Source organism: Dryas octopetala, chromosome 8 (assembly GCF_963921425.1).
Source record: "Dryas octopetala chromosome 8, drDryOcto1.1, whole genome shotgun sequence".
Taxonomy (NCBI): domain Eukaryota; kingdom Viridiplantae; phylum Streptophyta; class Magnoliopsida; order Rosales; family Rosaceae; genus Dryas; species Dryas octopetala.
In genome coordinates this window covers 916002-931787 of record NC_141373.1, presented here as the reverse complement: position 1 = coordinate 931787, position 15786 = coordinate 916002, and the positions used below count along the sequence as shown (strand labels likewise).

The window sequence follows — 15786 nt, the reverse complement described above, 5'->3', positions numbered from 1 at the left end:
TTCGCGTATTCTTCTGGAGCTCACGAAGCACTTCAATGGTGTATGTGCCAGCTTGGGGTTTAACGTTGGAGGGCAACAAGGAATGCGCGATACGATGTTTGAGAGCGATCATCTTATGAACAGAACAGGGCTTCTCTTCTGGTTTAGAAGAGAAGGAATAAGACAGGGCCGCGTTTTCTTCGTCATCGACGAAGCTGAGAAGCTTTGGGGCTTTCTTGTGTGGCTGCTTCTCGGTCGTTGAAGGGGTTACGACATAGTTTGGATTGTCGTTGTTGTCGTCATCGTCATGCGCACGGCGGCGGAAGTTTCTGGCTCTGCTGCTCATCGTCATGGTGGATGAAGGCGGCTTACTGGTTTAGGGATTGTTAACTTGGTGAGCAAGCAAGGAATTGGTCGAGGTTGGTTTATATATATAGGAGTACAATCCTATTTAGACACGTAATTCTACCTATATAAATGTCCTACTCCTAATTAGACTGGACTTTTGGAAAAAACAAAAAATTAGAATTAGGACTCCTAATTGATAAAAGAAAAGAAAAATGTCCTAACTAGACTAGGACTAGCTAGCAGTAGCACTTCTAATTTGTCATATCTATATAATACACTAATTGATTTCCTTGATAGTACATTTTAGCATATTGATTTCCTTATTCTCGGTATAGCTAGTATTTGAAGTGAGGTTTGTTTAAGCAAATATTTGTAGAGGTTATGGAAGATTATGATGAGGAGATGGAGAGGTTTGGAATCGAGAAGGATTACGAGGATGGCCGGCGGATCGGCGGAGAGTTCTGTTACCGCAAGCGCAAGGAGAAGAGCGTCCAGACCAAAGACGATGCCCTGTACGGCATATTCTCTGCCCACTCCGACGATGATGAAGACGGCTTCAGAAAACGCAGGAAGAAGCCTGTCAATTTCGTCTCCACCAGCACCGTCATGCCCAACAATTCCAATGAACATGGCCTTAGTGCAATTGGTGGCGATGGGGTTCTCGGGGAGTTCGAGAAACACACCAAGGGCATTGGGATGAAGATGCTGAAGAGCATGGGATACAAAGGTGGTGGACTTGGCAAAAACGAACAAGGCATTGTCACACCTATTGAGCCCAAGTTGAGGCCCAAAAATATGGGCATGGGTTTCAATGATTATAAGGAGACAACCGACATCAAGCTGCCTAGCTTCCAAGAAGACCAGCACACAAAGAAGAAGAGGCTTTTCTGGGATGAGCAGGAAGACGAGGTTTTTGTGGACAAGCTGATTGATATGCACTTGAAGAATGATCAGGAAGCAGAGGCAGCTAAGAAGAAGCTACAATTGGATAGGTTGGAGGACATCACGAGTGTGTTGGACCGAATGGAACAAGAGCATTCAATTGGAACATTGACTCTGGACTCGCTGGCAAAGGACTTCTCTAACCTGTACACAACATACGCTGATGAATATAAGTTATACAACTTGTCTTGCATTGCTTCTGCATTTGCTCTGCCTCTGTTTACGAGGACGTTCCAGGGTTGGGATCCTCTGCGGAACCCATTTCATGGATTGGACCTGGTAAGCACCTGGAAAACTTTGCTGCTTCATGGAGAGGGAGATACTCTTAATTATTCATTGAATTTGCCTTATACCCAATTGGTCTCCGAGGTTTTGGTACCTGCAGTGAGGATTGCAGGGTTCAACACGTGGCAGGCCAAGGACCCTGAGCCCATGCTTCGTTTTTTGGAGTGTTGGGAGAACCTACTGCCCCCTCCTGTCCTTGATTCCATATTGGAGATGGTAGTCTTCCCTAAATTGAAGGACGCCCTGGACTTGTGGGACCCACGTCGCGACACAGTTCCCATCCACGTGTGGGTGCACCCTTGGCTACCTCTACTGGGATACAAACTTGAGGAGTTGTATCCCACAATACTTTTGAAGATGAGTAATGTTCTTGGCGAATGGCACCCAAGTGATGTTTCGGCTTGCACCATACTCTCACCCTGGAAGAAGGTGTTTGATTCTGGCAGTTGGGAGCAACTTATGTGTACATTTGTAGTTCCCAAGTTGCAGCTTGTCCTACAAGACTTCCATGTGAACCCTACAAATCAGAGGCTTGATGAGTTTAATTGGGTCATGTGTTGGGCTTCTGCTCTTCCCATTCATCTAATGGTGGATATGATGGTGAAGTTTTTCTTCACCAAGTGGTTAATGGTTTTGTCTCACTGGTTAAATTCGAAACCAAACTTCGAAGAGGTTTTGAATTGGTACAACGGTTGGAAGGAACTGATTCCCAAGGAGCTTCATGCAAATGAAAATATTCGGTGTCAGCTTAATTGTGCTCTTGGGCTGATGAATCGGGCTGTTGAGGGTATGGAAGTTGGTTTGAAAGAAAATATCAGCAACATTAGGGCACAAGAGAAAGCAGCATCAGTAGCAACCCAAGAAAACATGAATGGGGATGACATTGGTGATGAGAATGAGATGAGCTTGAAAGATGTAATTGAAGCTCATGCTCAGCAGCATGGCTTGTTATTCAAGCCTAAACCCGGAAGGACGTATAATGGTCACCAAATATACAGCTACGGTAATGTGAGCATATTACTGGATTCTCTAAATCAAAAGGTATATGCCCCCACAGAGGAAGCTTGGTCCCTTGTATCCCTTCAACGGTTGCTTGCCATGCACAATATTCCTTCTCCTACAATTTGACTTCCCTTGTGTTTTATATATTTTATTTTAGGTTTTATTATACTTTATTTACCTGAACTTTGAGCTAGCTCATTTTGTCTAAACTTTTGTTAAAAATAAGGATATTTTGATATTTTCAAGTCAGTTTTTTATTGTGTCAAAGTAAGTAAAGTGTAAAAAAACCATTTTTTTTTTCTAACTATAAGAACTTGAAAAAAAACACTCTTATTTTTACAAAAATTTAGACAAAATTAGTCATAGGTGGTACATTGCAAAAAAATGTTAATTCAGGTAATAAATTGAGACAATTTTTTTTTTAGGTCGTGAAGTGAGATTGATCTAAAGTTCAGGTGGGTAAAATGTAAAAAAACCTTTATTTTATAATTAACACATTTTAGGATTGTAGACTTGTAGTCTAGTCTTGTAATTAATTCATTTTCTTCATTGAATATGTAATTAACTTTTCATTTTAGGACGAGTTTGTACTATATGATATTAATAAATAGATCAATGTTGACAAATGTTGATTTTTAATTCTTTCAGCAATTGGTTATATTTCAAGTGTGATGTGTCATTATGGTAGCTTTTGAAAGAAATTTTTATGATATGCGTGTGAGAATGTGGAGTGTGTTTGTCTCATATTAAAAAAATTATAATCTTATGTAAGTGTTTATAAAAGTCTTGGCTCTTGACCTATCTTCCTATATTGTCAATTGGTTTCGAATGAATGTCTATACTCTTTGAGTGTGTGGGACTTGTAGATGATCCATGTCCTATATTTTCATGAGAATTATATAAAATTTATCAAATAAGAATATGATGAGTACCATTAACATTTCTTTAGAATGAAGATAAGTAACGTATGTTTTGGAGTTATATATTATGTTAAGTTATAAAATTTTATCATAACTACCGATATTTAAAATAAAAAATCAACTATATGAGTTATGAACTTAAGATATTGAAGGAAATTAATACAATTAATATAATGATTTCTTTTGATCGAGCCTCAAAAAGATGCAATTCATGTGAATGAAAGTACACCCTATCAGCTTTAAAAAGATGTATTTGTAAGCAGAAGAGGGTTCTTGAAGGTATGTGTTCGAATGCAGAAAATATATGCATTTGACACTGGGAAAAGTCAGTGGAACCAAGTGGGAAAACTGAATAAAGTGAATGAGTTGTTTTGAAACAGAAGATCGTGTATGTTTTCTAAGATTTATTTGAAAGTGAATGAATTATATAGTACAAGCAACCACATCGATCGAAGACTGAATATTAAATATTACTGCTCTTGAAAAGTCTCTGTCTGCTGCTGATGAGAAGTATAAGTTCATGCAAAAGCTTCGTGACTTTGTCTCTACCATCTGTGACTCTTTCCAGGTATGAAGAGATTCTTTTTCTCTTTCAGATGAACACTTTCCTCCAACTTTTGATGATGGGTTTGAGAGTTGAGAGTTGCCATCTGACATTCAGATTAAAAACTTATGTTATTTTTCGTCTTCTGGGCCACATTGCTTGTTGACCCAAACTTATCTTTATGTTGTAACGGGATCGATTTATCCCCTTAAATTGATGTGAAATGCCATAAGCTCACATAGCCATGGACTCTAAGAATTGTGCTAAACAAAAATCAAAATACATTCATTTAACTAGATTATGTATATGTATGTATATATATAGGACGATTCAGGAGTGATCGTCCGCAGTGCAGACATGTATTGGGAATTTCAATGCTGAGTATATGTCCGAATGATATGTACTCCTAGTTGCATGAACTTATAGTTATATATGCCTTATCATATTTCTTTAGTATTGGAATGGTAATGGCATTGATCAGTGCATACGTAACAAGGTCCTTGTTTTCTTGAATTGAGGCAGCATGGTTCCCTTTGCCATTGAACCAAATGAAGTACTTACGAAAACCAGAAGACAGTCATGTAACCATTATTCCAAAAATAAAAGACTTCTATACTTACAAAAAAAAAAAAAAAAAATTTTAAAATACTATAGTATCCTTTTTAATTGTTCAAAATGTGAATCACATATTCACATGTACCTTCTTTTGTGAATCCATTTGCCATGTTATGAAGTCCCACTTCCACTCTCTTCTCTCTGCTCACAGGCTCCAAGCTCTCCGTTCTCAGAGACCATTCTCATCAACGTCCACCAACAAACCCAAATGGAACTCCAAGATCAACGTAATAATCACGAACCCAACTCTACTAATCATGGAGTATTGCACCACCATGCTCGAGTTGAAGCAAATTCAAGCCCAAATGACTTGTAGTGGCCTCATTACACACACGTTTCCCGTGAGCAGGGTTTTAGCCTTCTGTGCTCTTGCTAATGGGGGTGACATTCACTATGCCCATATGCTTTTTACACACATTGAAAAACCAAATACATATATGTGGAACACAATGATCAGAGGCTACTCTAAAGCCCAAATTCCAACAATGGGGTTTTCATTTTTTGGTCAAATGGTCCGTGAACGCGTCGAAATGGACAGCCGAAGTTTAGTTTTTGCTCTCAAGGTGTGCGAGCAGTTTACGAGAATGTTAGAGGGACACTCGGTTCATTGCATGACTTGGAAGATGGGTTTTGATTCTGATTTGCTGATAATAAATGGGTTGGTGCATTATTATGCTGAAGGCGGGTTTCTAAGCCTTGCACGCAAAGTTTTTGATGAAAGTTTTGTGAGGGATGTTGTTACCTGGACCACCATGATTGATGGGTATGCCACGTATGATTGTTCGGATGAGGCTATGACTTTGTTTGATTTGATGTTGTTGAGTAATGTTGAGCCGAATGAGGTTACTATGATTGCAGTGCTTTCGGCATGTTCTGATAAGGGAGATATTGGTATGGTAAAGAGTATTCATGAGTATATACAAACGAAGAATGTGCATTGCAGCCTAAATTTGCTTAATGCTTTACTAGATATGTATGTGAAATGTGGTGGTTTGATTGCAGCTAAAGAGATTTTTGACAGCATGAAAGTCAGGGATGTGTTTTCATGGACTAGCATGGTTAATGGGTATGCTAAATGTGGCGACTTAAACTCTGCAAGAAAGTTTTTCAATGACATGCCAGAGAGAAATGTAGTATCTTGGAATGCATTGATTGCGGGTTACACTCAGAATAATCAACCAAACGAAGCTTTGAAATTGTTTCATGACATGCTGGAGTCCGGTATGGTTCCAACAGAGAACAGTTTAGTGTGTGTGCTCTCTGCTTGTGGTCAATTGGGTTGCCTGGATTTGGGTAAGTGGATTCACCACCACTATATCAAAAATGGGAAGCATATTCAACTTAGTGTGATTATGGGGAATGCATTGATAGACATGTATGGCAAGTGTGGGAGTATTAATTCGGCTATAGAACTCTTCAGTGAAATATCAGAGAGAGATTTGGTTTCTTGGAATACCATGATTGCTGGATGTGCTGCTCATGGCCATGCTAAGCAAGCTCTTACCCTATTCAACCAAATGGAAAGTATGGAACTGAAGCCTGATCATATCACATTTGTGGCGGTCTTGTCTGCTTGCAGCCATGGTGGATTAGTCTCTGAAGGCAGAAAGCATTTCAAAAGCATGAGTAGGGATTACGGAATAGAGCCCAAAGAGGAACATTATGCTTGCATGATAGATTTACTCGGAAGAATTGGCCTCCTGGAAGAAGCTTATGATTTAATAAACAAAATGCCAATGGAAGCAAGTGAGTCTGCTTGGGGTGCCCTTCTTAATGCATGTAAGATGCATGGGAATGTTGAGCTGGCCAAGCTTTCTGCTCAGAAGCTGTTAGACTTGGATCCTGAAGACAGTGGTATTTATGTATTGCTGGCAAATTTATGTGCTAATAAGAAAAGATGGGGTGATGTCAGGATTGTTAGAAGCATGATGAGAGAGAGGGGTGTAAAGAAGAATCCTGGGCATAGCTTGATAGAGGTACAGGGTGAGTTTCATAAATTTTTGGTTGCTGATAAATCACATCCTCAATCAGAAGAGATTTATAGACTGTTAAATGAAATATATTTATTTTCCAAATTGGAGTTCTATCTCCCAAACATTTGATGAACATTTATGCATATGTTTCCTTTACTTATTCTTGTGTGTGCGCGCGCTTGAAAGGCTTGATTACATAAATTCCTCATAAATATGCCATCCTCATTACCATACATAAATATAACTAGTATTGAACAGATCAACCAATTTTGGGTTCAAGAACTTTCAGATTGTACAAATTTTAATCTATTTTATTTATCCTCCAACTGCATATATCCCTCAAATCCTATCAACTATCAAGAGACCAAAGAAAACAATTTCCATTTCATGCTGTATTGGCAGGAAGCACCCACAATTCCACAAAATAAAAATCCAAGGAAGAATAACTAAGGACAGTCTTTTCATTGTCATGAACTACTAACTAACAAGTCTAGATTACAAACATGGACAGTGTAAGCTAAAATGGCAGAAGTTCAATGGGATTGGGCGTGCGGAGACCATTTGTGTGTATCCGTAGAATTACTTGAAGGAATATGGACTATGGAGGTTTCTATAGAAATATAAACTCGTCATCTATTTATGTCTTAACACGTAAATTACCAACCTAGTGTGACTACCCTAAGGGCATCTTTGGAAGACCGGATAAGGGGCATGAATGCATGATAGTATTATATAGTACTTAACCATGTGTTTGGTACCACAATTTGAAAATTAGTCACATGACTGAATTATCCACTAAACCCTTCTTATACAGTAAACACCACTCTAATTAATACACACACCCCACACTGTTTTATTTTATACATTCTTAGCTTGGATTACTCCCGACATCTCAAATCGAACGTGACCATCTCTGTATGACCATCGAAGCTCTCCGCGACCGTCTTCTCCAGTAACTAGATATCTCTCTCTTTCTCTCGTTTTCTCTTTCTTTCTCTCTCTTTTGTGTTGATTTTTGTGATCATCTGTGTGAAGTATAGACGACCTAGGGCTTCTTGTTGACTTTTGTGATGATCATTGTGAGCTATGAATGACTCGGGGTTTTATGTTGATTTTTGCTGATCTGTGTGAGCTTCAGTAGTTGGGGTTGCTGTCTGGGTCGGTGCATTTGAAATTTTTTTTGTAATTTGTCATTTTGTTTTGTGGGTTTAGAGTAGAGTTTTGTCCACTCGGAAAAAATCCAGTGAATTTTGTCACACATTTATTATAACACGTGTATTAATACTAGGTATTACTATCACACCAATTTTAATACAACGAGGTGTAAAGTGGATTGAAGAATACAGCTGGCGCTCTAATTGGGGACTGAGGTTAGCCACTCTCACAAATCACGAACACAACCAACGCACCAAAATTACAAAACGGCAACGGCAAAAAAGAGCGTATATAAATGTAGTCTCTCAGTCTTCATTCCTCAATCATGCATTTTCGCTTCTCAAATCCTTCACTCCACCAAAACCGAACAAAAAAAAACCCGCGAATTTCCCTCCTTCCCTTTCCCCAGTTTATTTTTATTTTTCTGTGAAGAAAGCTGTGCTTGAATCTCGTCGTCGGTACAATTCCCAGGTCAGTTTTCTGAATTTATGAAGTTAGTTATATTCAAGCTTAGTCTTTTTCATTACCTTGCTTTGTGAATTTGTCTATTTCTTTTTGTTTTTCTCTTACTGTATGCATTTCACTTTGCTTGTTCTAAACCTAGGGTTTTCTGATGTGGGTTTTTGAGTAAGTTTCGATTTTTCTGCATATCGAAGTTGTTCTAAGTTTATTTTTCTGATGATTTTACTGCCTGAATAAAAAATAAAACAACAATTTTCCATTCTTTCTACCCAGCATAGCTTTCATTCCAAATCCTTTACTCTTTTCCATGTCCAGCATAGCTGGGTTCCGGTGTTTGGATTTTGGGAGGGATTTTCAAATATGATGTTGCTCATAATCTATGCTCTTTAATGCAAAAATATGATTTAACCGTTCCAAATCTTGAAGGATGATGATCGACAACATTTGTGAACCCTGCTTGGTGGAAATTGTAATTTATAACATCTAATGTATTCCATGAATGTTAGGCCAAACTCCAAAATTTTTGGTATCTTGTTTGATAATTGGAAATAGGGGAACACATATCTTTGCTCTTGAAATTTTCATTGTCATATATTATTACATGCATGCATGTCAAAGTTTTTTTTTTTTTTTTTTTTTCCGTGTAGGTTCTATAGAATGAGACATGCTAAGGAAGAGCCGTCATGTAGTGCTGCACAAGTAAGATTCTCAACAACTAAAAGTTGCCCATATGAATACCTTTTTCTTTTTTTTTGGTTTAGTCATATGTTCATTAGACTACCAAGTAGATTCTTCTTTTCAACTTCAGTCTGTTAGCATGAATAAGTTTTAATTTCTCTGTACAAACAGGTGATTGACTTAGTTTCAGCAGTGAAGGAGTTACATGGGCTTAACTCTCAGGAACTTAATAAATTATTGAGGGACTGTGAAAATTTTACTATTCACCATGTTACTGAAAAAAGATCACTTTTAAAGGTAAGACATTATCTTCATTGTCATTGTTGCCATGTTATGCCTTTGTACCCTTACATTTTTATGGATGCCATTTTTAAAATTGAGTTATGTTTCAGATCGATGTGGAAAAGCTTGCGGGCTTTCTTCCTTTGCACCTTATTGCAGTACTTATGTCGTCTGATAGAGATGAAGCCCTGCTCAAATACTTATCATGCGGAATTAGGCTCTTGCACTCCTTGTGTGATTTAGCACCTCGACATTCCAAACTTGAACAGGTTGCTTGTAGTACTTTTATGTCTAATTTGTATTTTCTTTCATTTCTGACTTATTGTTTGCATGTCTTTTCTTGTGCTGTAAAATCAAAGAATTATGTAGATGCCTAATTATTCGATTTTGATTGAGTGACTTGAAACTACATATGATATGTAGCATTAGGTGGATTTTCTATAGGACATCTTCACTCTTTTATATTATACAATATTGATGCTGATAATTTAATTTAGGAAGTTAGTGGGAGAATGGGACAATAAATCAAAGGAAATGTTCTTACTTTTTCCTCTCTTCTTTCCATTTTGAGTACTAGGATCTTTCTTGATTATAATGGAACCCCACAAAAATCCAGAGTTCTAACTGATCTTTGTGTGTTTAATCAGATGTTTTCCATTCTTATTTCAAATAGGTGTTTGAAATTTATTACGGCACTTTGGATCTTTATTCTTAAGGGAGGTACACAAATGTGATGCTAATAGTTTGTCTGGCTAGTTGCCTAAATTTTTATTGTCTGATACCAGTCAGTTTGCTTGTTAATAGATTTTTTTTTTAAAAATAATTTTGATTGAATTCTGAATTTCTGATTACGCCATTACTCTCTTTGAACAGTTTGAAAATCTTGAAATAGTATATGACATTTTCCCCTGATTCATTTATTGTTACAGATTTTGCTAGATGATGTAAAAGTGTCTGAACAGCTGCTTGACCTGGTGTTTTATATCCTAATTGTTTTGGGTGGTTTTGAACAGGTTCTCCTTAATCCTTACCTTTGAGATCTATTCTCCTCTCTTTATCTTCACTGGGAATTGCTTTTGTGATGCAGAAAAATCATAATTTCGGTATGGCGCCCCTGATGCATTCTGCACTGGTAGCATGCAGTCTACATCTACTAACAGGATGTATATCTTCACAATGGCAAGATCTTGTTCAAGTATTGCTTGCACATCCTAAGGTACCATTTAGCCCAAACTGATTCTTTTAGCAAGCTTTTCTTATATCCATCTGTTTTCATGTTATGGGATTGTTCTACAGTTTTCTGCTTCTTGGGTTTTTGTTTCTGGTGGTAGAGTTATGTTTATCAGATGTGTTTTTCCAGTTATTCTCGTGCTGACATATTGATGCACTTGCTGATTATAAAACTTTGTTGTGACAGGTTGACATATTTATGGATGCAGCTTTTGGGGCAGTTGGTGTTTCCATTAAATTTCTCAAGATCAAGCTGTCAGTTCAACATATTGATTTCTGTACAAAATCAAGTTTGACTACTGAACAAATTGTTCATTCTCTCTGCCAGCAATGTGAGGCTTCTTTACAGTTTCTTCAATTTCTGTGCCAGCAAAAATTGTTTCGGGAACGACTACTCAAAAATAAGGTTGCCAAACAGGATCTCTCTCATTCTCTTTAAGTTTGGAGCAAAATCTAGGCCAGGGCTGTCTCTCTGTTGTCTGTAAGTTTGTAGTGTAAGGGGAAATAACAAGTGAAAATAGAGATGGGTTTGGTACTTTGGTAAAACTCCTTTGAAGATACCAATATAGATACCAGATATGTTTAACTGCACTGGTATGTAGTGCGGTAGTTAGGGCAGGTACTTGGAGAAATGAGGCATTCTAAATTGTCAAAGTTTTGGTTTGATAGAAAAAATTATGGTTGTGGTCATTGGAATAATGAGATGATATTCAACATTATTGTAATATATCAGGAATTTCATGGAAGATTATCTTGAGTGGGACCTTGTAAAGTTAAGGACTTAGGCCTTATGTTATTTTGTTAATTACCCAATATATCATGGTTTTTGTCATTTCAGTAAATTATCTGGTTTTGGTGTTGTACAGGAACTATGTGGAAAGGGTGGTGTTTTGTTTTTGGCTCAAGCCATCTTGAAGCTGAATGATGTGCCTCAATTTGGAGAATCCGCTAAAGTTGTGGCTGCTGTATCTAGGCTGAAAGCTAAAATGCTTTCAATTGTGAGTCCTCATGATGACAATCTATTATAACATTTTCTTGGGGGTTTAAGCTGCTTTAGAATCTAGTACAGCTTATCATTGTATGTATACCCCTGTTCAAAGCTCAGTATCCAGTCACTGCTTTCCATGTTGCAGCTGTTGAGTCTGAGTGAAGCAGAAAGCATTTCTTACCTGGACGAAGTTTCCAGCTCGCCAGACGGCCTGGAGTTGGCAAAGTCTGTTACATTTGAGGTTAGCTTTCTTTCCATCTTCCTTGTACAAAGCCTGCTTCAACCAGTCAAGCTGCTTGTTGTTAACTTAGTTGTGATAATGCAGATTCTTGAGTTATTGAGGACTGCCCTTGGTAAAGATCCCAGATGTTTTGCTGCTTGTTCTGACAGAAGTTACCCGATGGGGATTTTGCAACTCAATGCACTGCGTCTAGTTGATATCTTTTCTGATGATTCAAATTTACGATCTTACATTACAACATACTTTGTAAGCTATAATCATCACTCTCTAGTTCGGGTTTAATTTTGTTATCCTACTTTCATATATCAATGCTTTGTTTTTGTTTTTTGTTTGTTTGTTTTTTTGTTTTTTTTTCCTAAGACTTGGAGACCATCATTGTGCTTTGATATTCTCAAAAGAATGGAGAAGCTAAATTTTTTTTTTTTTTCCATGAGAAACTATTGCATTATGTACATGTTTTAAGACTTGAGACCATCATTATCTAGTGTGCATGCATCATGTATTTGTCTTAAAAGCTTCTAATCGTGAAAAAATCTGTGACTATGTCTTTTGTATGCCCCTCCAGACTAAAGTGCTGACTGCAATATTTTCGCTCCCTCATGGAGATTTTTTATCCAGTTGGTGTTCTTCTGTACTCCCTGTAAGGGAAGAAGATGGCAATATTGAGTATGATTCATTTGCAACAGCTGGATGGGTTTTGGATGTATTTTCATCAATTGACCTACAAAATATACCAAGTTTAGAATTTACTGTAACTCCCAATAGTGTGACCCAGGCTTCCTATGCACATCAGAGATCATCATTATTTGTGAAAATAATTGCAAATCTCCATTGTTTTGTTCCCACCATCTGTGAAGGTTTGTTCTTGATTTTGTAAATTTTTATGACTACTTCAGTCAGTACATGTCATTGTTTTGTTGTCATATCAATGGAATCCTCTGTTTGAATTCACAGAACAGGAGAGGAACCTCTTTGTTAACAAGTTTATGGACTGCTTGCAAATGGATCTATCTAACTTATTGCCTGGATTTTCCTTTACTTCTGATACTCCGAAAGCAGCGACTGTTTGCAGAAATCTGAGTAAGTACTAATTGCCACTCTCCAATGACTCATTTAGTAAATGTAATTGCAGAAGTTATTCCCTTCCTTACCAGTAAATTGCATGTGTAGGTTCATTGCTAAGTCATGCAGAATCATTAATTCCTAACTTTTTGAATGAGGAGGATGTACAGCTCCTAAGGTGATTTACCCTCAACCATGCTTCTTCTTTCCTAGGCTTTTCTCTGCTAAATTTTATTGGAATTTAACCTCAACTATGTTAGCAGAGCGGGAAATGGGGTTTTCAGGTGTTAGAATGGGCTTTACATGGGCTCTACATGATAGATGCTACAATGATTAGAAGAATAATTAACAACTTGTAAAATGATATTCCTCAGATAATTTTGATGCCAAACAAGGTTGTGTTACTAATACGTTTTTGTGTGTATATGGGTAGACATTAGTATATGAATTATCTTTCGGTTACATGATTGAGTACACCAGACATGTAGTATCTCTTACTTTTCTATTCATACTTACATTGCAGGGTTTTCTCTAAGCAATTACAATCATTAATCTCTACAGCCGAATTTGAAGAAAACCGAGTTAAGGTAAAATGTTAACTTTCTAGAAATAAATGTTTCCATTTCTTTCTGCCCTACCCCTTACATATGTTTGAATGTTTTCAAATGATGATGTTGGCAGGAGAAGAAACATGAGGAGTCAATATCTTGGGATAAATTCGCTAAACTCAATATCAGCGAACATCATGAGGTAAATTGCTGGTGGCTTATCCCCACTATCTGGGTGGCCTGAATATTCTGGTAGTTCAATTCACTTACACTTGATGATCACATTATTAAGTTGATGTGCTTTCAAATTGTACTTTGGTATAGCAAGCTCTATGCCTCCATATACACATGTAAATAATTATTATAAGCCACCTGGGGGAGATCATGGTAAAAGAGAAAAAGAACATTATTAGTTTTCGTTAAACTTAGGAGACTCATAGCCATGGGAGACAAACTGAGATATGTTAGATTCTTTTTCCGGACCGAAGTGAGATTTATTAGATTGATAACTTTGAAATATGCATTATATTGAAAAGAGTAATTGTTATATGCTGTCTTCAACCTTTCAACTGAAATAAATTAGCCAATTCTCAAATTGGCTAATTGAGTATTCTAATGGTGATGTAGCTATTTCTTACCATAGTGACCTGAGAGTAAAGTTTGATTCCTGGTAGGAGGCTCAGAGTACTGGAGGATTCTCGATACCTCTATATAGCAAAAGTAAACTCCCGGATGACGACATGTATGAGGTTTCTGATTTTCAAGAAGTGGACCCAGTTGATATGAACAGTGAGAATATGGATCAGGGGGATGATGTACTGAGGGAAGACAAAGGTATATCTGGTAGGAGTGCATCTGGACGTTTTAGAGCAATTGACAGAGATGCTCATAATGTTGAAACAAGTGGTTCAGACACAAGCTCAACGAGAGGAAAAAATGCTGCTGATCAGATGGAAAATAGTGAATTTCCAAAATTGAGTACACACATAAAAGAAGGTGGATATGGAGGAACTCCAGAGGATGAAAAGGTTGAAACTGTTCAGTGTGAAGAAAAGCAGCGGAGAAAACGGAAACGAACAGTAATGAATGATGCACAGGTTGCAGTTATTGAGAGAGCCCTATTAGATGAACCTGACATGCAGCGAAATGCAGCCTCAATACAATCATGGGCTGATAAATTGAGTCTTCATGTATGTCAAATACTTCAGACTTTATAAATAATATAAGTCAATTGATTCTCTACGTGTCTAAAAATAGCAAACTATTTTCCCTAATAACTGTTCCATTGTGTTTTCCAGGGCTCTGAGGTTACATGTTCACAGCTAAAAAATTGGTGAGGAATCCTTTTCTTTTCCTATGTTCTTCATTTTCTCGTTTAGGCATTGTTTAAAGCTACTTATAGTAAACAACATGACTATTTTCTCGTTCATGTTCTCTTGGGAACTGAATTATAAGTTCATAACTGCAATGATGCTTGTACAGGAAGTTACAACGGTCACTGAATATGTTAAGACTATTTTAATTGTATGATAAAATATCTTAGTTAAGACTATTTTAATTGTTGATTTATTGGCTCCATTTTTTTTTAACGCAGCATGCTCTTCTCTAAGTTAGATGCGCAGGATATTTTCGTACTGCACCAATCAATATCCTACTGCTTTTGATGGGTGCTGCTTCTTATGAAAACCGACATGTTTTTGTGTGTCCACAGGCTAAACAATCGAAAAGCCAGGCTAGCCCGTACCGCTAAGGATGTTCGTGCAGCACCAGAGGTCGACCATGCTTTGCCAGACAAGCAAGGTGGGCGAGGAATAAGGTCCAACAACTCACCTGAGAGTCCTGGTGGAGATGCTTCTGCCCAACTAATTGTGAGGCGTGATCCTCAAATCCCGGTGAGAAGCGGTATCAGTGAGATCTGCGAGACTATCGTGGCAGAACCTGTTTCTCGTGGTCCTGCAGAATTTGTTCAGTGCAAGCAAGGTGACTCTGTTGTACTTGTAGACACAAACGGAGAGGAGATTTGCAAAGGTAAGGTATTTCAGGTGAAGGGCCAATGGTTTGGAAGGAACTTGGAGGAGTTGAGGGCATACGTGGTGGATGTTAAAGAGCTTAAAGCTAGAAGAGCGACGAGGCTTCCATACCCTTCTGTAGCCACAGGTGGCTCATTTGAGGAGGCTGAAACAAAGATTGGCGTAATGAGAGTGTTATGGGATTCAAACAGGACTTTCATATTGCGTCCCAAATGAATGTAAGCCAACCGCAGAACAAGCCTTTTTGTGTAACTTAAAGATGTTAAATTATCGTACCCAATTGTAATTAATTAGACCATCTTTCTTCCTTTTCCATAGAGATAAATCAAATGCCTAGTTTGGAATATTCCCATATACTACATACATTTCTAACTTGAGGAATGTTATGGAACAATTTAGAGTTTTTCTTTAATTATTTATATTTACTTAAATAAGGTTGTTAAATAACATGTTTTCGGATCATATATAGATGATGTAGATAAATCTAATGATTGAAGAACAT

General features: G+C 37.5%; 1 protein-coding gene and 2 pseudogenes across 1 annotated transcript; all 3 read left to right on the top strand.

Annotated features, from left to right (window-relative positions):
- Positions 1-708: 708 nt before the first annotated feature.
- Positions 709-9161, top strand: LOC147275667 (septin and tuftelin-interacting protein 1 homolog 1 pseudogene; annotated as a pseudogene).
- On the top strand, positions 4749-6819 carry LOC147275668 (pentatricopeptide repeat-containing protein At2g22410, mitochondrial pseudogene; annotated as a pseudogene).
- On the top strand, positions 8144-15689 carry LOC147275666 (sequence-specific DNA binding transcription factor ATNDX). The gene is made up of 18 exons (XM_086254112.1): positions 8144-8234; positions 8873-8924; positions 9075-9200; positions 9296-9454; positions 10115-10198; positions 10273-10401; positions 10603-10821; positions 11282-11413; positions 11549-11644; positions 11729-11890; positions 12210-12501; positions 12599-12724; positions 12815-12884; positions 13230-13293; positions 13388-13456; positions 13929-14444; positions 14553-14587; positions 14966-15689. Exons 2-18 carry the CDS (start codon positions 8883-8885, stop codon positions 15498-15500), a joined length of 2856 nt encoding a protein of 951 aa, XP_086110238.1. The 5' UTR covers positions 8144-8234; positions 8873-8882; the 3' UTR covers positions 15501-15689.
- The last annotated feature ends 97 nt before the right edge of the window (positions 15690-15786 follow it).

Coding starts and splice junctions, on each gene's coding strand:
- LOC147275666 (XM_086254112.1), top strand. CDS start 8,883: ATGAGACATGCTAAGGAAGAGCCGTCATGTAGTGCTGCACAA. Junction 9,201..9,295: donor AAAAAAGATCACTTTTAAAG/GTAAGACATTAT, acceptor GTTATGTTTCAG/ATCGATGTGGAAAAGCTTGC. Junction 13,294..13,387: donor TTGAAGAAAACCGAGTTAAG/GTAAAATGTTAA, acceptor TGATGTTGGCAG/GAGAAGAAACATGAGGAGTC.